Here is a 23,752-nt window from a genome sequence, read left to right as displayed (position 1 = left end):
CATACCAGATTAAAGAAACAAATCATAGCAACATATTCTGATTTAGCTCATATAGATCGATTTATATACGATGCTTTATTTGAAAAAACATGCAAGTATAATGGGCGGGATGCTCTGTCCAGCGACGCCGGAATTGCGAAATGCAATGGAGAATGGTGCGTGAGCCGAATATCAAGGCCGGTGCCAGGTGTCCAACGGAATGCCATGCTCCAGTGCCTCAACAGCAACGTGGGCATCCAAATTGTACAGTAAACAGTGTTGGCATATTAACGGGCATGCCCCGGTATTCTCCGGGCCTCCCACGAATACTCCACCTTCGCCAGAAGTAAATATCGAGGGCGAAGTTCACTTGTGATATTTAAAATTGGGAAACAGGTGCTGTGGCTGCTGAGAAGAGGAGCTAGGTCATGTTCCCAGAGGCACGACCGTGGACTGTCGGCCCTGCCGCTGGCCGGGGGTGGAGGAGGGTATCTGCCAGGGCCGGGAGGAGTAGTGGAGGGGAGGGGGTGTGTATGTGTGTGTGAGTGAACAGGGGATGGGCCAAGGGGACCCCTGGGACTGGGGTGTCCAGGCACGGACTTCCATTGCTGCGACCTGCAAGGCAGCCATCTTGTGTGCTCCTCACTGACCGCCCACCATGGCCCATGGTTGTGCACAGCGACACCGGCCGTATGGGTGGCCCCCCTCAAACCTGTCATCCCCTCCACCCCAGCCAAGAGTCAGAAAGAACAAAGAGTGAGCACCATATTTAGTAAACCAGGGCACAAGGTTTCAGGGCAAATAACTGCAATTTTTACAGGGCATTGTAGCAACATGGAACAATATTACTCCTAAAACAGGAAAATGCCTGTCTTTTCCCCCCTTCTATGGTTAGTAACTGAAGGAATACATGGCTTTCAAATCCTCGATTTTTTAGATGCATTTATTTTATTTGTCTCCACATTTAAATACCCACAAAGAACAACTTTAGTCTGCAGATGTAGCTCAAATGTTGAAATGAAAACAGTAACTGCTGGAAATTCTCAGCAGTAGCATCCATGGAAACAGACAGAATTAAAGTTTCAGGTTGATGATCTTTCCTTCAGCATTTTCTGTTTTTATTTCAGCATCTGCAGCACTTTGTCTCAAAGGGTGAATTGAATGAGAGAGTTAATTACTTCAAATCAATTCAGTTAAAATGAGTACAGCAGTAGTGTAGAAATTCAGCTCTCCAGGAAGTAACAAACCAGTTCGTCTTTTAATTGGTAACAACGTAAAATGAGTGAATCTCTATGTAATGTGAACACTACGGTTGAGCTTTTTAGGAGCTCAACAAAGGGTAAACAGGTTTATTTTCCTTTAGTCCTCCAGTCACAATATTATCAGCTCATCTGACACAGTTTCTGGTGGGCTTTCATTAACCCCAATAAGGTGTAAAGTAATGGGGTTATGCCTCCTTGGTATAGTTAGTTGCTGATAACAAGAGTGGCAAAATCTTTGAAACACGGAAACAAAAAAAAATCTGTTTTTTGGTTATGCAATATACTAATGAATTTGGCATCCACAATTTTGAAGGAATTTCTTTTCAAGCTGAATCATCTTTTCCAATTGATAGATATGAACATATGAATTAGGAGGAGTAGGCCATTCGTCCACTCAAGCCTCTTCCGCCCTTCAATAAGATCACGGCTGATCTGATGGTGGCCTCAACTCCACATTCTGCCTACCCCCGATAACCTTTGACTCCCTTGTTAAATCAAGAATCTATCTACCTCTACTTTAAAAATATTCCCATACCCTGTCTCCATTGCTCTCTAGGGAAGAGTTTTCACGATCCTCAGAGAAAAATTTATTCTCATCTCCATCTAAATTGGAGATCCCTTATTTTTAAACTGTGTCCCCTAGTTTCAGTCTCTCCCACGAGGGAAAACATCTTTCCAGCATCCACCCTATCAAGTCCCCTCATGATCCTAAATGTTTCAGTAAGATCACCTCTTGCAATCTTCTAAACTCCAATAGGTACAGGCCCCGCTTGCCAACCTTTTCTCATAGATAACTCTCTGTGTCATCACAGCGATCAGTCAAGTGAACCTTCTCTGACAGCAGATGATTTATTTTTTACAATTGGCCCAATTGCCTGTTGTTAAAATTGTGATAATTTACAGCTCAACATTGGCCATCTAAATTTTTTGAAAATCCTGGAGCTGAACAAGAGTATAAGATGAAGAGGATTTTCAGAAAATTAAAAATCCCAAGCAGGCAGATACTGTGTTGTACAACTAAACAGAAATATGCATAGCAAAATCAATGAAAATTTGACACTCCAACTGATCTGCTACTGCATGACTGAGATAACTACAAGTCGTTGGACTTAACTTTAAAGCACACTCATGCTACTTGGCAATAAGAACTCTGTCAAGACCTTGCTGCTATCTGGAATATTGAACATTATCAATATAGAACTAGAATATGGTGATTAATAGTAAGGTTTTAGATGTTGTAGAACCCTGAATTTACTTTCATGTCTTTGAGGTCTTCCAAGCAGGTTAATAGAAAACATTTGCAACACTGTGTTATATTTGCAATAACCACTAACAATGACAATATAATTGAGTTAGTTTAAGAACAACCTCTATTCAACCCAATGATATCAAAGGCAAAAATATAATTTGCCAGACACAAATGGCAAATTCTAATTCAATTCTTCCTATTAGATTTTTGATTCTCTACTCTTTAAGGCCCATACTGTAAGGCTGGGTGCTAACGATGGTAACTGTAGTTCTAAACAGCATCGTCTTTGTCAAAATCCTGGTATTGCTGACTTAATACTATGCTGAGAACTGAATTGAAAGTCTGACAGGAAAAATTAGATTTTGATTTCTCGTCTACGTGATGGATTATAAATTTGATGCTGCTGGGTTCGGGAAACTGTCACAGCCTGTGGTTAATGGTTAAATGTCTGCAGCAGTTCAAAGAGAAAGCTCTCACCTGACTCCATCACTTTCAGGGCAACTAGGAGGGCCAATAAGTGTGACTTTGTCATGTCATCCACATACTGAGTAGAAAATAATTTTAAAATTGTGTATAATGGATCTCAGGGGCTTGTTTAGCACACTGGGCTAAATAGCTGGTTTTTAAAGCAGACCAAGGCAGGCCAGCAGCACGGTTCAATTCCCGTACCAGGCTCCCCGAACAGGTGCCGGAATGTGGCGACTAGGGGCTTTTCACAGTAACTTAATTGAAGCCTACTTCAATGATAATAAGTGATTTTCATTTCATTAGTCAAGATAATAATCTTATTATTATTACAACATTTTTATTAAGATACCAAAATTTCATTTATTTGCAGATATTTTGCCAAGATTGGATTGGATTGGATTTGTTTATTGTCACGTGTACCGTGGTACAGTGAAAAGTATTTTTCTGCGAGCAGCTCAACAGATCATTAAGTACATGAGAAGAAAAGGGAATAAAAGAAAATACATAATAGGGCAACACAACATATACAATGTAACTACATAAGCACTGGCATAGGATGAAGCATACAGGGTGTAGTGTTAATGAGGTCAGTCCATAAGAGGGTCATTTAGGAGTCTGGTGACAGTGGGGAAGAAGCTGTTTTTGAGTCTGTTCGTGCGTGTTCTCAGACTTCTGTATCTCCTGCCCGATGGAAGAAGTTGGAAGAGTGAGTAAGCCGGGTGGGAGGGATCTTTGATTATAGTGCCCGCTTTCCCCAGGCAGCGGGAGGTGTAGATGGAGTCAATGAATGGGAGGCAGGTTTGTGTGATGGACTGGGCGGTGTTCACGACTCTCTGAAGTTTCTTGTGGTCCTGGACCGAGCAGTTGCCATACCAGGCTGTGATGCAGCCAGATAGGATGCTTTCTATGGTGCATCTGTAAAAGTTGGTAAGAGTCAATGTGGACATGCCGAATTTCCTTAGTTTCCTGAGGAAGTATAGGCGCTGTTGCTGTTATGCTTTCTTGGTGGTAGCGTCGATGTGGGTGGACCAGGACAGATTTTTGGAGATGTGCACTCCTAGGAATTTGAAACAGCTAACCATCTCCACCTCGGCCCCGTTGATGCTGACAGGGGTGTGTACAGTACTTTGCTTCCTGAAGTCAATTACCAGCTCTTTAGTTTTGCTGGCATTGAGGAAGAGATTGTTGTCGCTACACCACTCCACTAGGTTCTCTATCTCCCTCCTGTATTCGGACTCATCGTTATTCGAGATCCGGCCCACTATGGTCGTATCGTCAGCAAACATGTAGATGGAGTTGGAACCAAGTTTTGCCACGCAGTCGTGTGTGTACAGGGAGTAGAGTAGGGGGCTAAGTACGCAGCCTTGCTGGTACTTGACTTCATCCGGTGTTGAGGATTATTGTGGAGGAGGTGTTGTTGTTCATTCTTACTGATTGTGGTCGGTTGGTCAGAAAATCGAGGATCCAGTTGCAGAGTGGGGAGCCAAGTCCTGGGTTTTGGAGTTTTGATACGAGCTTGGCTAGGATTATGGTGTTGAAGGCGGAGCTGTAGTCAATAAATAGGAGTCTAATGTAGGAGTCCTTGTTTTCGAGATGCTCGAGGGATGAGTGTAGGGGAGGGAAATGGTGTCTGATGTGGACCGGTTGCAGAGGTATGCGAATTGCAGTGGATCAAGGCGTTCTGGGAGTATGGAGGTGATGCGTTTCATGATCAACCTCTCGAAGCACTTCATTACGACTGAAGTCAGGGCCACTGGTTGGTAGTCATTGAGGCACGTTGCCTGGTTCTTCTTTGGTACCGGTATGATGGTGGTCTTCTTGAAGCAGGTGGGGACCTCGGAGTGGAATAGGGACAGGTTAAAGATATCCGTGAGTACCTCTGCCAGCTGGTCCACGCAGGCTCTGAGTGCACGACCAGGGATCCCGTCTGGGCCCCGTCACCTTCCGAGGGTTCACATTCAGGAAGGCCAATCTGACTTCGGAAGCTGTGATGGTGGGTATGGGTGAATTATGGGCTGCTGGGGCACTCGCCAGCGGATTGTTGGTTACCTGCTCGAACCGAGCATAGAATGCATTGAGTTCATCGGGGAGGGGTGCGCTGCTGCCGGAGATACTGTTCGGCTTCGCTTTGTAGCCCGTTATGTTGTTTAGTCCTTGCCACAACCGCCGAGAGTCTGTCTGTGACTCTAGCTTGGTTTGATATTCTCTCTTGGCATTCCGGATGGCTTTGCGGAGGTCGTACCCCGGATTTCTTGTATAGGTCAGGATCGTCTGCCTTGAACACCTCAGATCTGTCCTTCAGTAGGGAGTCAATCTCGCGATTGAGCCATGGTTTCCGGTTGGGGAACGCACGTACTGCTTTCTTTAGCATGCAGTCGTCCACACATTTGCTGATGAAGTCTGTGACGATGGTGGCATACTCATTTAAGTTGGTCGCTGAGTTCTTAAATATGGACCACTCCACTGTCTCTAAGCAATCACGTAAGAGCTCTTCTGTCTCCTCGGACCAGCACTGCACAACCTTCTTAGCTGGATTCTCCCGCTTGAGTTTCTGCTTGTGTACCGGGAGAAGGAGCACTGTCTTATGGTCTGATTTCCCAAAGTGCGGTCAGGGGATGGTACGGTAGACGCCCTTGATTTTTGAGTAGCAGTGGTCAAGAGTGTTGTCGCCCCTGGTGGGACAGGAGATGGGCTGGTGGAATTTTGGCAGTACACTCTTGAGGTTGGCCTTGTTGAAGTCTCCGGCCAAGATGAACAAGGCCTCCGGGTGTTCTGTTTCGTAGTTGTTTATTACTGTGTATAGTTCGTCCAGCGCCTTCCTCACTACTGCCTGGGGTGGGATGTAGACCGATGTGATAATGGCTGAAGTGAACTCACGTGGAAGATAATATGGGCGGCACTTCACGGTCAGGTATTCCAGGTCTGGGGAGCAGTAGGTCGCCAGAGTCGCCACATCCAAGCACCAGGAGGAGTTGATGAGGAGGCAATCCCCTCCACCCGTCGCTTTGCCTAAAGATGCCGTGCAGTCTGCCCGGTGAATTGAGAAGCCTTCAGGTTGTATGACACAGTCCGGTGAGGCAGGGGTGAGCCATGTCTCTGTGAAACAGAGCACACAGCAGTCTCTTATTTCCCTCTGAGAGGTAAGTCTGGCGTTAAGTTCATCCAGCTTGTTTTCGATCGCTTGGATGTTTGCCAGGAGTATGCTGGGGAGAGGGGTCTTGAAACCCCGTTGCTTCAGTCTAACCTGCAGACCGCCGCGTTTCCCTCGCTTCCTCAGTCGGCGGCTGCTACTGGATGATCCTGGGATCCGATGGCAGATGTCAGCTCTTGTGGAAGGTAAGTGGTCGCGTCTGGCGGGGTCCAGGGCGCTGGCGGGGAACAGGGCGCTGTTTACGTATCTGGGGTCGCGTCTGGCAGGGTCCCGGGCACTGGTTGAGGTAGAGGGATTGCTAGCGGGGCATGTTTGCGGTCAGGATGGGTCCCGGCATTCTGCGGGCGCGGGAATACCTTGCAGCGCGTTCGGGTCCTCGTGCGCGGTCTCTGCCGTTTCGGGGGTCCTGGGCAGGGGCTTCCTGAGGCAGGTTGGGCTGGGTCCTGTGGTCAGCTAATTTTAATTAATCTGATTTATTGTTCATTTTAAATGCAGGGACATTAATTAAGCAATCTTGATGAGATTAAGAAACATTGCTTTTGGTAGCATGGAACTTGAGCATTGGCGTAAAAAAGACACATATGGTTAAAGATTTTCATCTTGCACACATCAAGGCAGATGCAAGAATGCCAAATTTAAAAAGGAACAACTTGTACTGCATGAGAAAGAGGTGCTGACTGGTTGGCAAGTTAGCTCTGGCTGGTCAAGGTGTTGCCACGGCAAATTTATTTTAAAAAGTGCAATCTCTGGACCTGCTCATTTTGCCTACACAGGACAGGTCAACTAATCAGCAATAGTTTAAGATACAGTTGCTCTCAATTTTCCCAACATTAGATTATGAAGAGGAATTACAAAAATTAAGCTTGCATTCCCTGAAATATGGATGGTTGAGGGTGGTTTGATTGGGTTTTTTGGGATTTTGAAGGCAGGTAATAGATTAGAGAGAATTTACAATGTCCTTGGAATTTGGGACAAGGGAATTTAAATTTCAAAATGAGAACTACGCCATTCAGAAGAGCAGTAACAAAACACTCCTTCCCACTAAAGGCAAAGCTACTCGTACAATTAAGAATTCTAAACCGGAGATCAATAGATTTTTGCGAGACAATGGTATAAAAGGACAAGTTGTGAAGGCAGATGGATGCAGTTAAGACACAGTTCAATGATTTCAATGGGTTGAAGTTCAGGCTTGAGTGGCTAAATAATGTACTCTTCATCTGTACTTTAAATTTATCAATGCAATTTGGAAACAGGATAGTTGGAGACTGGTTTGTGAGGAAATCCAAGACCAAAGGATATGATTTCAACATCTGGCAGGTAGCCACTCGAGAAGCTCGATAGGCTGACCGTACTAATCTGTACACTGCCTTCCTAAGGCCAATTAGCTGCTGATCTTGCTGTTGCCAGGAGTGCCCCAGCTTACTGGCAGGACATGCAGCAGTCACCCTGGAAAACAAACAGGCAGCTCTAAATAGTGCACAGATCACTCTGTAAGGCTGGTTATAATTAAAGCGCAGTTTGCGATTCTTTTTTTGAACAATACCGTTGGAAGAATAAATAACAGGAGAGGAAAAGCATCAAATTCCCTATATAATTCTTTATCAAAACTCATTATTCAAGTAATTATTATTTTAAATGCATGAATAAAAGGATACGGTCTTGTAACTCTTGAAGCACATTTTCATCATATGAATTGCGCCTAGTTATACAGGAAAATATAGATTTAATTTTAAGCACAGCTAAGATTAGCAAAACAATGGCAGTAAATGGATCAAGTAAACGTTTGAGACATTATTCAGGGTAGGCAAAGCTGAAAGTGAAATATCAAAGTGGTGATAAAAGATGTTCAAGAAAGTCTATGCAATATAATACTTCAAACAATCTTTATTTCCTCTTCTCTATTGGTTTAATCAGACAATTTCACGCTGATGACCTGCATGCTTGAGGACTTTGTATGAAGTTATCTCACACAGCCTTATAGGGGATTGGTTGAGGATTAATGTCATTTATTACAGGATATGATTTCACCATGTGGCAGGAAGCCAACCAAGATGCCCGACAGACAACATTCAGAGATCTGTGTGATGTTTTCCCTTAATCATTAGCTGTCATTGTAATCTTGTTTTCTTTTGGCAATATGATGTAAAGCACTGCGCCAAACCTCAGAAGGCAGCAGGTTTATTAATCAGATGAAAATTCCATTTCCTTTGGTGACAATTTCCTTTATCTGTATGCTCTATATATTATTCTCATATACCTTGTTTGTTTGCATTTACAAAATTCTTTTTTAATAAACATTTTATTGAGTTTTTTTGGTATTGTAACAACAACACAATAAACAATGTACATGAAACTATAAACATAGTGCAAAAGCCGTCTCCCTCCCTTACAGGTCCCACCTTTATTAACCCCCGACTTCAAGCTAAACTAACCACCCCCCCCCCCTTCTGCTGACGATTAATTTTCCACAAAGAAGTCGCGAATGGTTGCCACCTCCGGGCGAACCCTAACAGTGACCCTCTCAAGGCGAACTTGATTTTCTCCAAACAGGGAAAGCTAGCTATGTCAGATATCCAGGTCTCCGACTTCGGGGGCTTTGAGTCCCTCCAAGCTAATAGTATCCGTCTCTGGGCTATCAGGGCAGCAAAGGCCAGAACGTCTGCCTCTTTCTCCTCCTGGATTCCCGGGTCTTCTGACACCCTGAAAATCGCCACCACTGGACTCAGCGCCACCCTTGTTTTTAACACCGTGGACATGACATCTGCAAACCCCTGCCAAAATCCCCTAAGCTTCGGACATGCCCAGAACATGTGGACGTGGTTCGCTGGTCCTCCCGGACATTTTGCGCATCATTTTGACCATCCTCTATCTCTCCTCCCAGATCCTCCTTTCCACTTGCGCTTCAGCTCCTCGGTCTACGTCTCCTCTGACCCCATAAGTTCCTTGTAAATGCCTGAGACGCTCCCATCTCTACCCACCCTCTGGAAACTATCCTGTCCTGATTCCCCCTTAGCGGTAGGAGCGGGAAGGTTGACACCTGTTTACGTAGGAAGTCCCGTACCTGCAGATACCTGAATTTGTTTCCCCTCGCCAACCCAAATTTCTCCTCCAGCACCCTCATACTAGGAATGCTCCCCGCTATAAACGTATCCCCCATCCTCTCAATCCCTGCTCTCCGCAATATCCGGAACCCTCCATCCATACTTCCCGGGGCAAACCGGTGATTATTACAGATTGGGGACCAGACCGATGCTCCCTCTGCTCCCACATGTCTCCTCTATTGCCCCCAGACTCTCAGTACCGCCACAACCACAGGGCTGGTGGAGTACCGTACCGGCGGGAACAGCAGAGGCGCAGTTATCAATGCCCCCAAACTGGTGCCCTTACATGAAGCCGCCTCCATATGCTCCCATGCCGACCCCTCCCCCACCACCCACTTCCTGATCATAGCTATATTCGCCACCCAGTAATAGTTACTAAAATTTGCCAGTGCCAGCCCGCCCTCTCCCGACTCCGCTCAAGCATTATCGTCCTTACTCGTGGGGTCTTGCCCGCCCAAACAAAGCCAGAGATCACTTTGTTGACCCGTTTAAAAAAGGACCGCGGAATAAAGATGGGGAGACATTGAAATACGAACCGGAATCTCGGGAGGACCGTCATCTTCACCATCTGCACCCTCCCAGCTAATGACAACGGGAGGGCGTCCCATCTCCGAAAATCATCCTTCATTTGGTCTACTAGCCGTGCCAGATTTAATTTATGCAGCCGATCCCATTCCCACGCCACTTGAACGCCTAGGTACCTAAAGCTTCTCTCTACTAATCTAAACGGCAGCTTCCCCATTCGCCTCTCCTGTCCCCCCGAAAACTGGCCAAATTCCCTAGAATCCTCATGATTTCTTCCATCCCTTCTAATGGGTCCGATACATACAGAAGCAGGTTGCCTGCATAGAGCGAGACTCTGTGCTCCAACCCCCCCCCCCCCCCCCCCCCCCCCCCCCCCGCAGCAAAGTTCAAAAGTTCTTAGTCCACCAGCAGTCCTTTCCTTTTCATGAAGTCCAGCACATCCTCAGGCGACTCGAAATTAAAGTGCTGTTCCTCATACATGACCCAGAGACAGGCTGGATACAACAGGCCGAACTTCCCCTTTTTCTTAAAAAGAATCGACCTAACCTGGCTGAAGCCTGCTCTGCTCCTGGCCACCTCCACACCCAGGTCTTGGTAGACCCGCAGGGTACTATTGACTCACTTACAGCTCCGTGTCTGCTTGGCCCACTGTAGAATGCGCTCCTTATCCAAGTACCTGTGGAATCTCACCACCATTGACCTCGGGGGGGGGGGGGGGGGGGGGGGGGGGGGCGGTCTCCCTTTTGCGGCTTCCTCGCGAGTGCTCTGTGAGCCCTGTCCACCTCCAAGGGTCGGGAGAATGCCTCATCCCCAGCAGCTTCTCAAACCCATCCCCCAGCAGCTTCTCGAACATATCTGCGATGTATGCCCCAGCATCCGCTCCTTCGGACCCCTCCAATATTCTCTAGGTCCTCCACCTTCTCCAGGACCTTCTTCTGCTGGTCTCTCAGCATCCCCACCTCCAACTCCACCGCAGTTTGATGTTCCTCCTGCTCAGCCAACGCCTTCTCCACCTTCTGGATCACCTGATCTTGGGCGTCCAATCTGAACTCCAGCCGCTCAATCGACTCTTTTATCGGGTCCAAGCAGTCCCGTTTCTGCTTAGCAAAGCCTTCCTGAATAACTTGCATCAGCTGCTCCGTTGACCACTGGTCGACAAACCAGAGGTCCGGTCCTCCGCCATGTTGTCTCCCGCTGCAGCTTCAGCCCAAGCCTTCTCTGTCTTTCTATTTCTGCCTTCACAGGTCGGCGCAACATCGAGGGCTGAAGGGCCTGTACTGCGCTGTAATGTTCTATGTTTACGAGCATTTCTCGTCCTTCTCTCCATTCACCGATGTGGGAATTCGGTACACAATTGCCTCTGTCTTCAGTTTTATAGTTCAAGTCCGGTACAAAATTGGGGGAAAAGGTCCAAAAGTCCGACCCGAGTGGGAGCCACCAAATGTGCGACTTACTCCTTCATAGCCGCCACCGGGAATCCCATTTACAACATTTTAATCGAACAAAATGATGCCATCTCCAATAGATCAAGGAATTTTACACATCAGAACAAAAATGAGATGAAAAATAAATTAACTTCAATTGCTGGAGATACTGAAATTAAATAAAGCAATATTTGCATAAAATGACTTACAACATGAATCCTCTTGAAATTACTTCGGTCTCCTGAATTTGTCGGAGGCATTTTCGCACAAGACTGGCGAAGGCGTGGCTATTCGCCACGGTATTTTCCAGACATACGCTGCATTTCCTTATGGATCGCTGGAACCTTGTTGTTCTCCATAAACTGAAGCTTCTGAAAATCATATAAATACTGAGCCCAAAAAGGCTCATTCCGACTACAACCCAAGGGACAGCATCACTGAGATTTGAAATCGTGATTAAGGCACTAGCAAGGACAGCCAATAGCGAAACATCCCTAATATGCAAGAAGAAACACAATATTAGTACTCTGCAAATTTCTTCTTTCTTCCGTAAGATACAAGAACAATAAAATGGAACCAAAGTAAATATCCCAAAACTGCCACCAATTTTGACCCTCATTAAGAACTCACTTGTATTTCCATCACTACAAAGCTGCAATTTACTTTTGCTCTGATCACTTATCTCTCTTCATCCTCGTTAGAAGCTATAGATTTCTCCTTGGGATGTTGGTCCCTTTATGGCAATTTGCTCAAGCAGCAATCTTCTTAGACAATGTCAATAACAGCTTGCATTCATATAGCATCTTTAACATGGTGAAATGTCTTGAGATGTCTCAGGGGCATGATCAAACAAAAACTGACAGCAGCCTAAGGAGGCATCGGGTCATTAAAGGCTCAAGATGTAGGTTTTAATTAGACTAGTCATTCACAGGTCCACAAGCAGCATGGTTGAAACAATTTGGACTAGGGCAGCACGGTAGCATTGTGGATAGCACAAATGCTTCACAGCTCCAGGGTCCCAGGTTCGATTCCGGCTTGGGTCACTGTCTGTGCGGAGTCTGCACATCCTCCCCGTGTGTGCGTGGGTTTCCTCCGGGTGCTCCGGTTTCCTCCCACAGTCCAAAGATGTGCGGGTTAGGTGGATTGGCCATGCTAAATTGCCCATAGTGTCCAAAATTGCCCTTAGTGTTGGGTGGGGTTACTGGGTTATGGGGATAGGGTGGAGGTGTGGACCTTGGGTGGGGTGCTCTTTCCAAGAGCCGGTGCAGACTCGATGGGCCGAATGGCCTCCTTCTGCACTGTAAATTCTATACTTTACCCAACATTGATATGGTACAGTGACAGAAGGGAGCAAGAGCCCTGTTTATATTACTCAGCTCATTGAGACCAATAATAATAATAGAACATATGATTTGGAGGAAGCTATAGGTGGTCTGATTAGCAAGTTTGCAGATGACACTAAAATTGGTGGAGTAGCAGATAGTGAAGGGGACTGTCAGAGAATACAGCAGAATTATAGGTAGATTGGAGAGTTGGGCGGAGAAATGGCAGATGGAGTTCAATCCGGGCAAATGCGAGGTGATGCATTTTGGAAGATCCAATTCAAGAGCGAACTATACGGTAAATGAAAAAGCCCTGGGGAAAATTGATGTAGAGAGAGATCTGGGAGTTCAGGTCCATTGTACCCTGAAGGTGGCTGCGCAGGTTGACAGAGTGGTCAAGAAGGCATACGGCATGCTTTCCTTCATCGGAAGGGGCATTGAGTACAAGAGTTGGCAGGTCATGTTACAGTTGTATAAGACTTTGGTTCGGCCACATTTGGAATACTGCGTACAGTTCTGGTCGCCACATTACCAAAAGGATGTGGATGGTTTGGAGAAGGTGCAGAGGAGGTTCACCAAGATGTTGCCTGGTATGGAGGGCCCTAGCTATGAAGAGAGGTTGAGTAGATTAGGATTATTTTCAATAGAAAGACGGAGATTGAGGGGGGACCTCATTGAGGTCTACAAAATCATGAGAGATATAGACAGGGTGGACAGCAAGAAGCATTTTCCCAGAGTAGGGGACTCAAACTAGGGGTCACGAGTACAAGGTGAGAGGGGAAAAGTTTAAGGGAGATATGTGTGGAAAGTTCTTTACGCAGAAGGTGGTGGGTGCCTGGAACGCATTGCCAGCGGAGGTGGTAGAGGCGGGCACGGTAGCATCATTTACGATGTATCTATGCGACAGTTTTAGATAGAGGATCTGGCGGCGCAGGCCTGGAGGGCCGAAAGGCCTGTTCCTGTGCTGTAATTTTTCTTTGTTCTATACAGTGCAGAAGGAGGCCATTCGGCCCATCGAGTCTGCACCCACCCACTTCAGCCCTCACTTCCACCCTATCCCCGTAACCCAATAATCCCACCTAACCTTTTTGGACAATAAGGACAATTTAGCATGGCCAATCTACCTAACCTGCACGTCTTTGGACTGTGGGAGGAAACCGGAGCACCCAGAGGGAACCCACGCAGACACGGGGAGAACGTGCAGACTCCTCATAGACAGTGACCCAGCAGGGAATTGAACCTGGGACCCTGGCGCTGTGAAGTCATAGTGCTGGCCACTTGTGCTACCGTGCAGCCCAATAATCGCTTGTCACAAGTAGGCTTCAATGAAGTTACTGCGAAAAGCCCCTAGTCGCCACATTTCGGCGCCTGTTCGGGGAGGCAGGTACGGGTATTGAACCTGCGCTGCTGCCTTTCTTCTGCATTACAAGCCAGCTGTTTAGCCCACTGTGCTAAACCAGCTCCTATCCCAATTGCAATACCTCTGTAAAGATCAGGTTTGTGCCCAGTACACGCAAAGTCTGAATGATTTAGATACACACTGTCATGCTCCACTGAACCACTTAGAAATGCAGCATAGTCAGTGAATCTGAGGAAGAGAGATTCAGATGCACAGATTCAGAGATCTTTAAAGGGTTACAAGGCGTATTTTGTTATAAAAAATGATTTCATGGCTTCCGGGTGCGGCGATGACCAGCTGAGTCGCACGTTTCGGCAGCTCCCGGTGAAACGGACTTTTGGGCTCTTGATAGGAGCCCCAACGGCAATTTTGACGGCTAAAAACACTGTGCGGTAAACCAGAAGGGAATCCCCCCTGGACACGGATGGAAAAAGGAGGAGAAAGTGGCCGGATTGCAGTGGATCCTTTAGAACAGCGGCAAGGAAGGCAAGCAAAAACCAAGATGGCGTCGGAAGGTGGCAGTTTAACATGGGGCCCTGAACAACAAGAGTTCTTGAAATGCTGTGTGGAAGAGCTCAAAAAGGAAATGAAGAAAGAGCTGTTGGCCCCGATATTACAGGCGATTGAAGGGCTAAAGGAGGAACAAAAAACCCAGGAGCGGGAGCTTCGGGTCGTGAAGGCAAAGGCAGCCGAGAATGAGGACGACATACAGGGCCTGGTGGTGAAGACGGAGACGCATGAGGCACATCAGAAACGATGTGTGGAAAGGTTGGAGGCACTGGAGAACAACGCAAGGAGGAACAACCTGAGGATTCTTGGTCTTCCTGAAGGTGTGGAGGGAGCGGACGTCGGGGCATATGTGAGCACGATGCTGCACTCGTTAATGGGAGCGGAGGCCCCGGCGGGTCCGTTGGAGGTGGAGGGAGCATACCGAGTGATGGCGCGAGGGCCGAGAGCAGGAGAAATTCCCAGAGCCATAGTGGTGAGATTCCTCCGTTTTAAGGATAGAGAAATGGTCCTTAGATGGGCAAAGAAAACTCGGAGCAGTAAATGGGAGAACGCGGTGATCCGCGTTTATCAAGACTGGAGTGCGGAGGTGGCGAGAAGGAGGGCTAGCTTTAATCGGGCCAAGGCGGTGCTTCATAAAAAGAAGATAAAATTTGGAATGCTGCAACCGGCAAGACTGTGGGTCACATATCGAGGGAGGCACCACTACTTTGAGACGGCGGATGAAGCGTGGACTTTTATTGTGGAAGAAAAACTGGAATGAGCGGGTTATTAAAAAGAACGTTTGAACAAAGTGGTGGGGCGAATGTGGGGGGCAAAGAGGGGGGTTAAAAAGGGGGGAAAGAGGAGTTTTATGTACTAATCCTGCGATGTGGTAACTTTTCTCTCCCCCACAGGTGGTGATGGGGGGAGGAGGGGAGGTGGAGGAGACGGGGCGTTGGCCATTGGGGCGGGGCCAAGGGAGAAGCGCGGGCTTGGTTCCCGCGCTATCATAATCATGGCGGGAATAGAGAAGCAGGAAGGAGGGGGCGTCGCACGGTGCGAGCCGAGGTCACGGGGGGGGGAAGCCGAGGTCGGCCAGAGTTTGCTGACTTCTGGGAGCAACATGGGGGGAGTAATTACGCTAGCGGGGGATCTAGCGGGGGGGGTGGGAGGGGGGAATTACTGGGTTGCTGCTGCTGGGGAGAGGGGGGAGCTGATATGGGAGGGGATGGGCGGGGGGGCACCGCCTGGGGGAGATACAGCTGTGTGGGAACCGGGTGAGGAGCTGGAAAAAGGTGATGGCTAATCGACAAGGGGGGGGGGGGGGGTTGGAAGCCCCCCAACCCGGCTGATCACGTGGAACGAGAGAGGGCTGAACGGGCCGATAAAGAGGGCACGGGTACTTGCACACCTTAAGAAACTTAAGGCAGATGTGGTTATGTTACAGGAAACGCACCTGAAACTGATAGACCAGGTTAGGCTACGCAAAGGATGGGTGGGGCAGGTGTTCCATTCGGGGCTAGATGCGAAAAACAGGGGGGTGGCTATATTAGTGGGGAAGCGGGTAATGTTCGAGGCAAAGACTATAATGGCGGATAACGGGGGCAGATACGTGATGGTGAGTGGCAAACTACAGGGGGAGACGGTGGTTTTGGTAAACTTATATGCCCCGAACTGGGATGATGCCAATTTTATGAGGCGGATGCTAGGACGCATTCTGGACCTAGAGATGGGAAAGCTGATAATGGGGGGAGATTTTAATACGGTGTTGGAACCAGGGCTGGATAGGTCGAAGTCTAGGACTGGAAGGAGGCCGGCAGCAGCCAAGGTACTTAAAGATTTTATGGAGCAGATGGGAGGTGTAGACCCGTGGAGATTTAGCAGACCTAGGAGTAAGGAGTTCTCGTTTTTCTCCTATGTCCATAAAGTCTACTCGCGAATAGACTTTTTTGTGCTGGGAAGGGCGTTGATCCCGAAGGTGAGGGGAACGGAGTATACGGCTATAGCCATTTCGGATCACGCTCCACACTGGGTAGACTTGGAGATAGGGGAGGAAACAGGAGGGCGCCCACCCTGGAGAATGGACATGGGACTAATGGCAGATGAGGGGGTGTGTCTAAGGGTGAGGGGGTGCATTGAAAAGTACTTGGAACTCAATGATAATGGGGAGGTCCAGGTGGGAGTGGTCTGGGAGGCGTTGAAGGCGGTGGTTAGAGGGGAGCTGATATCAATAAGGGCACATAAAGGGAAGCAGGAGAGTAAGGAACGGGAGCGGTTGCTGCAAGAACTTTTGAGGGTGGACAGACAATATGCGGAAGTACCGGAGGAGGGACTGTACAGGGAAAGGCAAAGGCTACATGTAGAATTTGACTTGCTGACTACGGGCACTGCAGAGGCACAATGGAGGAAGGCACAGGGTGTACAGTACGAATATGGGGAGAAGGCGAGCAGGTTGCTGGCACACCAATTGAGGAAAAGGGGAGCAGCGAGGGAAATAGTGGGAGTGAGGGATGAGGAAGGAGAGATGGAGCGGGGAGCGGAGAGAGTGAATGGAGTGTTCAAGACATTTTATAAAAAATTATATGAAGCTCAACCCCCGGATGGGAGGGAGAGAATGATGGGCTTCTTGGATCGGCTGGAATTTCCCAAGGTGGAAGAGCAGGAAAGGGTGGGACTGGGAGCACAGATCGAGGTAGAAGAAGTGGTGAAAGGAATTAGGAGCATGCAGGCGGGAAAGGCCCCGGGACCGGATGGATTCCCAGTCGAATTCTATAGAAAATATGTGGACTTGCTCGCCCCGGTATTGACAAGGACCTTTAATGAGGCAAAGGAAAGGGGACAACTGCCCCCGACTATGTCTGAAGCAACAATATCGCTTCTCTTAAAGAAGGAAAAGGACCCGCTACAATGCGGGTCCTATAGACCTATTTCCCTCCTAAATGTAGATGCCAAGATCCTGGCCAAGGTAATGGCAATGAGAATAGAGGAATGTGTCCCGGGGGTGGTCCACGAGGACCAAACTGGGTTTGTGAAGGGGAGACAGCTGAACACAAATATACGGAGGCTGTTAGGGGTAATGATGATGGCCCCACCAGAGGGGGAAACGGAGATAGTAGTGGCAATGGATGCCGAGAAAGCATTTGATAGAGTGGAGTGGGATTATTTGTGGGAGGTGTTGAGGAGATTTGGTTTTGGAGAGGGGTATGTTAGATGGGTGCAGCTGTTGTATAGGGCCCCAATGGCGAGCGTGGTCACGAATGGACGGGGATCTGCATATTTTCGGCTCCATAGAGGGACAAGGCAGGGATGCCCTCTGTCCCCATTATTGTTTGCACTGGCGATTGAGCCCCTGGCGATAGCGTTGAGGGGTTCCAAGAAGTGGAGGGGAGTATTTAGAGGAGGAGAAGAACACCAGGTATCTTTGTATGCGGACGATTTGCTACTATACGTGGCAGACCCGGCGGAGGGGATGCCAGAAATAATGCGGATACTTGGGGAGTTTGGGGGTTTTTCAGGGTATTAATTGAACATGGGGAAAAGTGAGTTGTTTGTGGTGCATCCAGGGGAGCAGAGTAGAGAAATAGAGGACCTACCGTTGAGGAAGGTAACAAGGGACTTTCGTTACCTGGGGATCCAGATAGCCAAGAATTGGGGCACATTGCATAGGTTAAATTTAACACGGTTGGTGGAACAAATGGAGGAGGATTTCAAGAGATGGGATATGGTATCCCTGTCACTGGCAGGGAGGGTGCAGGCGGTTAAGATGGTGGTCCTCCCGAGATTCCTCTTTGTGTTTCAGTGCCTCCCGGTGGTGATCACGAAGGCTTTTTTCAAAAGGATTGAAAAGAGCATCATGGGTTTTGTGTGGGCCGGGAAGACCCCGAGAGTGAGGAAGGGATTCTTACAGCGTAGCAGGGATAGGGGGGGGGCTGGCACTACCGAGCCTAAGTGAGTATTATTGGGCCGCTAATATTTCAATGGTGAGTAAGTGGATGGGAGAGGAGGAGGGAGCGGCGTGGAAGAGATTAGAGAGGGCGTCCTGTAGGGGGACTAGCCTACAGGCTATGGTGACAGCCCCATTGCCGTTCTCACTGAGGAACTACACCACAAGCCCGGTGGTGGTGGCTACACTGAAGATTTGGGGACAGTGGAGACGGCATAGGGGAAAGACTGGAGCCTTGGGGGGGTCCCCGATAAGAAACAACCATAGGTTTGCCCCGGGGGGAATGGATGGGGGATATGGAATGTGGCAAAGAGCAGGAATAACGCAACTGAAAGATCTGTTTGTGGATGGGAAGTTCGCGAGTCTGGGAGCGCTGACCGAGAAATATGGGTTGCCCCAAGGGAATGCATTCAGGTATATGCAACTGAGGGCTTTTGCGAGGCAACAGGTGAGGGAATTCCCGCAGCTCCCGACACAAGAGGTGCAGGACAGAGTGATCTCAAAGACATGGGTGGGGGATGGTAAGGTGTCAGATATATATAGGGAAATGAGGGACGAAGGGGAGACTATGGTAGATGAACTAAAAGGGAAATGGGAAGAAGAGCTGGGGGAGGAGATCGAGGAGGGGCTGTGGGCAGATGCCCTAAGCAGGGTAAACTCGTCGTCCTCGTGTGCCAGGCTAAGCCTGATTCAGTTTAAGGTATTACACAGGGCGCATATGACTGGAGCACGGCTCAGTAAATTTTTTGGGGTGGAGGATAGGTATGCGAGGTGCTCGAGAAGCCCAGCGAATCATACCCATATGTTTTGGTCATGCCCGGCACTACAGGGGTTTTGGATGGGGGTGACAAAGGTGCTTTCAAAAGTAGTGGGGGTCCGGGTCGAACCAAGCTGGGGGTTGGCTATATTTGGGGTTGCACAAGAGCCGGGAGTGCAGGAGGCGAGAGAGGCCGATGTCTTGGCCTTTGCGTCCCTAGTAGCCCGGCGCAGGATATTGCTAATGTGGAAAGAAGCCAAGCCCCCGGGGGTGGAGACCTGGATAAATGACATGGCGGGGTTTATAAAGCTAGAGCGGATTAAGTTCGTCCTAAGGGGGTCGGCTCAAGGGTTCACCAGGCGGTGGCAACCGTTCGTCGAATACCTCGCAGAAAGATAGATGGAATGGAAAAAAGAAGGCAGCAGCAGCAGCCCAGGATCTGGGGGGGGGGGGGGGAAGGAGGAGCCAAAAGGAGTCTCAGGGTTGTTAATATATACTGTATAATATGTATAGGTCGTTGCTACAGATAATTATATATTGGACTGTTAAATTATATTTTTGGAGAGTGTTACTTGTGATAAGGCAGTTGCCAATTAGGGTTAGTTTTCATTTTTGTTATTTATTATTTATTCATTTTTTGTTTATAAAATAGGTCATTGTTATTTGTGTTGTTATAATATTGTGTAAAGGATGCACAATGTACTGTGTTGGTTGACCAAACATTTTCAATAAAGTATTTATTTAAAAAAAAATGATTTCATGGGATGCGGGTGTCGCAGGTTAGTCCGGCATTTATTGCCCATCCATAACTGCCCTTGAGAAGGTGGTGGTGAGCTGCCTTCTTGAACCACTGCAGCCGACGTGGTGTAGGAATTCCTCAGTGTAGTGTCCTCTGCCCAACCATCTTCAGCTGCTTCATCAATGACCTCACTTCCATCATAAGGTCAGAAGTGGGGTTGTTTGCGGATAACTGCAAAAAGTTCAGCACCATTTGCAACTCCTCAGGTAATTAAGCAGTCCATGTCCAAATGCAGCAAGACCTGGACAATATCCAGGCTTGGGCTGTGTAGCCATCTGGGATGGCCACTTTCAGTATACAAAATGGACACTCGCAGAGCCTATAGGGAAAAATGGACAATACAAAGCAACAAGCAGGCACAGAGCCTTAATGTATATTTGGAAGGCAATCTGCAGACGGAACCGAAACTCTGGGTCGATTTACATATTGATGGCCCATCTCCGGGAAACAAAGAACGAGCGCTCAGGTAACCGATACTGTCCCAGATAGTCCGGCGCCACTACCCCAGCAAGAAGACACAAACAAAGCAAGGCCAACGGCCACTTAGGACACGCCCAGCCATCAAGGCACCCGCCCCTTTATTGGCTTAGTTCGTGGCAGCACGGTAGCATGGTGGTTAGCACAATTGCTTCACAGCTCCAGGGTCCCAGGTTTGATTCCCGGCGTGGGTCACTGTCTGTGCGGAGTCTGCACATCCTCCCAGTGTGTGCGTGGGTTTCCTCCGGGTGCTCCGGTTTCCTCCCACAGTCCAAAGATGTGCAGGTTAGGTGGATTGGCCATGCTAAATTGTCTTAGTGTCTAAAATTGCCCTTAGTGTTGGGTGGAGTTACTGGGTTATGGGGATAGGGTGGAGGTGTGGACTTGGGGAGGGTGCTCTTTCAAAGAGTCGGTGCAGACTTGATGGGCTGAATGGCCTCTTTCTGCACTGTAATTTCTATGATTCTATGATGACAATGATCAAGAAGTGGCCCAATTAATTGGGACCAAGTTTAGGCCCGCCTAAAAGCGCGCAAAGTCCCTCCAAGTATAAGAAGGAACCATGCGAAAGGTTTGCTCTCTTGGATTTGGCTCTCAAGCGGAGAGACCCTTCCACCAGCACCACCAGAAGCAAGTAACTTCAAGTTCAACGCTCGCTACCAGACGGACGACCTTAGCTGTACTCCTATTACCTCTTCGAACCCCACAGCTTCAGATCCGAACAACGGCCATTGTTCCTCTGACCTAGGTGGGCACCCAAAGTTAAATATAGATGTTAGTGATAGATATAGTTTAGCCTGTAGTGTTATTGTGCATGAGTAAATCATACTGTGTGTAAATAAAGTAGTATTGACTTTGAACTAACTAACTGGTGTATTGGCTCTTTGATCGGTATTCGGGTTGGACCTTGTGGCGGTATCGAGAGATGCCTGGCGACTCTGAAAGCATACTCATACTTAGAATTAAGAAAGGCGACCTTATTAACCGGCATATTTATAGCAAGTAAACAGAGCAACAGCTGGCAAGTGGCAAGTTACATTCACTCCACACAAGTGCCAAGCAATGACCATCCCTCCAAGAGAGGATCTAACCCCCGCCCCTTGACATTCAATGACTGAATCCCCCACAATCAACAGCCTGGGGGTTACCATTGATCAGAAACTGAACTAGCCATATTAAAACTGTGGCTACCAGGGCAGGTCAAAAGCTAGGAATCCCAGAGTGAGTAACTCACCTCATGACCCCCCAAAGCCTGACCACCATCTACAAGCCACAAGTCAGGAGTGTAAATGGAATACCCTCCATTTGCCTGGCTGAGTGCAGCTCGAACAACACTGAAGAAACTCAACACCATCAAGGACAGAGCAGCCTGCTTGATTGTTCCCCCTTGCACAAACATTCAAACCCTCCACCGCCGATAAACAGTGGCAGCCGTGTGTACCATCTACAAGATGCACTGCAGTAACTCACCAAGGTTCCTTAGACGGCACCTTCCAAACCCATGACCACTACCATCTAGAAGGACAAGAGCAGCAGATGCCTGGAAGCCCCACCATCTGGAGGTTCCCCTTCAAGTCACTCACCGCCATGACTTGGAAATATATCGCCGTTCCTTCTCTGTCGCTGGGACAACACCCTGGAACTCCCTCCCTAATAACACAGCAGGCAACGCCCCACCACCTTCTGAACGGCATCTAGGGATTGGCAATAAATGCTGGGCTAACCAGCGACGCCCACATCCCATAAATTAATTTTTAAAAAGGTACATCCACAGTAATGCTCAGGAGGAGAGTTAGTCGTGCTAGAATTCCCAGGCTCTGACTAGTTCTTGTAGTCAATATTTATGTGGCTGGTCCTGTTCATAGAAACTTGGAAAAATAGGATCAGTCAGCCATTCGGCCCTTTGAGCCTGTTGCTCCATTCAATATGCTGGCTGATCCTGCATCTCAATACCATATCCCCCGCCCTATCTCCATACCCCTTGACATCTTTAGAGTCTAGAAATCTATCTATTTGCTTCCTAAATATATTCAGTGACTCAGCCTCCAACAGCCTTCTGTGGTCGAGAATTCCACAGATTCACCACCCTCTGAGTGAAGATGTTTGTCTTTATACCAGTCCTCTGGTAAATTGGTAGCTCCCAAGATGGTGTTCATCGTTGGGAAATTGCATTCAAAAGCAAGAAGTTGCTACATGCGTACAAAACCCTGATTAAGTCAACTTACTGCAGTCATGAAATAAGTACACCCTAGGTTCCTCAGATTGATACCTGGGATAAGAGGATAACCACTCATGAGAACAGAGAAGACTGGGTACACTGGAGCAGGAAACGATAAAAGATGTCAAGTAGAAATGTTAACATTTTTAAAAGGGATAAAGAAGATTATTTCCACTAGTTTCATAGAATTTACAGTGCAGAAGAAGGCCATTCAGCCCATCGAGTCTGTACCGGCTCTTGGAAAGAGCACCCTACCCAAGGTCACCTCCACCCTATCCCCACAATCCAGTAACCCCACCCAAACTCAGGGCAATTTTGGACACTATGGGCAATTTAGCATGGCCAATCCACCTAACCCGCACATCTTTGGACTGTGGGAGGAAACCGGAGCACCCGGAGGAAACCCACGCACACACGGGGAGAATGTGCAGACTCCGCACAGACAGTGACCCAAGCCGGGAATCGAACCTGGGACCCTGGAGCTGTGAAGCAATTGTGCTATCCACAATGCTACCGTGCTGCCCTTAGTTGACTAAGCTGTTTCAAGGAGCAAGTCAACATGATTTCCCTCAAAGGAAATCTGTTTGACAAATGTAAAAGTTTTTTGAGGATGTAACGAGTAAGGTAAATAAACGGAGACCAGTAAATGTAGTATACAGGGATTTCCAACAGGCATTCAATAAGATGCCATGCAAAAGGTTAATAGGCAAAATAAGGGTTGAGAAGTTGGGTAATTTATTAGAAAGGATAGAGGATTGGAGAACGGATAGGAAACAGTGTTGGCAAAAATAGGGCTTTAAGTTGGCAGGCAGTGAATAGTGCTGGGACCTCAGTTTTTTTACAGTCTATATTTATGATTAGGTGAAGAGACAGCGGATAATGTATCTAAGTTTGCTGATGATACCAAACTAGGTGGAAAGGCAAGTTGTGACACACACACACTATAGGAAGTGCGAAGTTATGCACTTTGGCCGTTTTAAAGGTGAGAAATTTGTGAATGTTGATATTCAAAGAAATTTCGGTATGTTTGTACAAGGAATGCAGAAAGCTCGCATGCGGGTGCAGCAAGCAATTAGAAAGGCATATGGCACATTGGCCTTTATTGCAAGGAGATTGAAGGACAAGAACAAACAAGTCTTGCTACAGGTGTACAGGGTGTTGGTGAGACTGCATTTGAAGTGCTGTGCAC

At 47.9% G+C, this 23,752-nt stretch overlaps 1 protein-coding gene across 5 annotated transcripts in view; it reads right to left on the bottom strand.

Annotated features, from left to right (window-relative positions):
- The window catches only part of vezt (vezatin, adherens junctions transmembrane protein), a 187,500-nt gene that overhangs the window by 35,095 nt on the left and 128,653 nt on the right, over positions 1-23,752 (bottom strand). For 3 of the 5 annotated variants that reach the window (XM_072471888.1, XM_072471887.1, XM_072471892.1), the window contains 2 exons: positions 11,369-11,653; positions 7,410-7,555 (listed from right to left, as the gene is read on the bottom strand). In XM_072471888.1, the coding sequence (XP_072327989.1) occupies positions 7,410-7,555; positions 11,369-11,653 (431 nt within the window). Of the gene's footprint in view, positions 1-7,409; positions 7,556-7,764; positions 7,809-11,368; positions 11,654-23,752 lie in introns of all 5 variants that reach the window. The other 2 variants (XM_072471890.1, XM_072471891.1) reach the window with 2 other exon arrangements.

The sequence above is a fragment of the Scyliorhinus torazame genome, chromosome 13 (assembly GCF_047496885.1).
Source record: "Scyliorhinus torazame isolate Kashiwa2021f chromosome 13, sScyTor2.1, whole genome shotgun sequence".
In the NCBI taxonomy this organism is placed as follows: domain Eukaryota; kingdom Metazoa; phylum Chordata; class Chondrichthyes; order Carcharhiniformes; family Scyliorhinidae; genus Scyliorhinus; species Scyliorhinus torazame.
The sequence above is the reverse complement of the archived record's forward strand: the minus strand, read 5'-3'. Positions and strand labels throughout refer to the sequence as shown.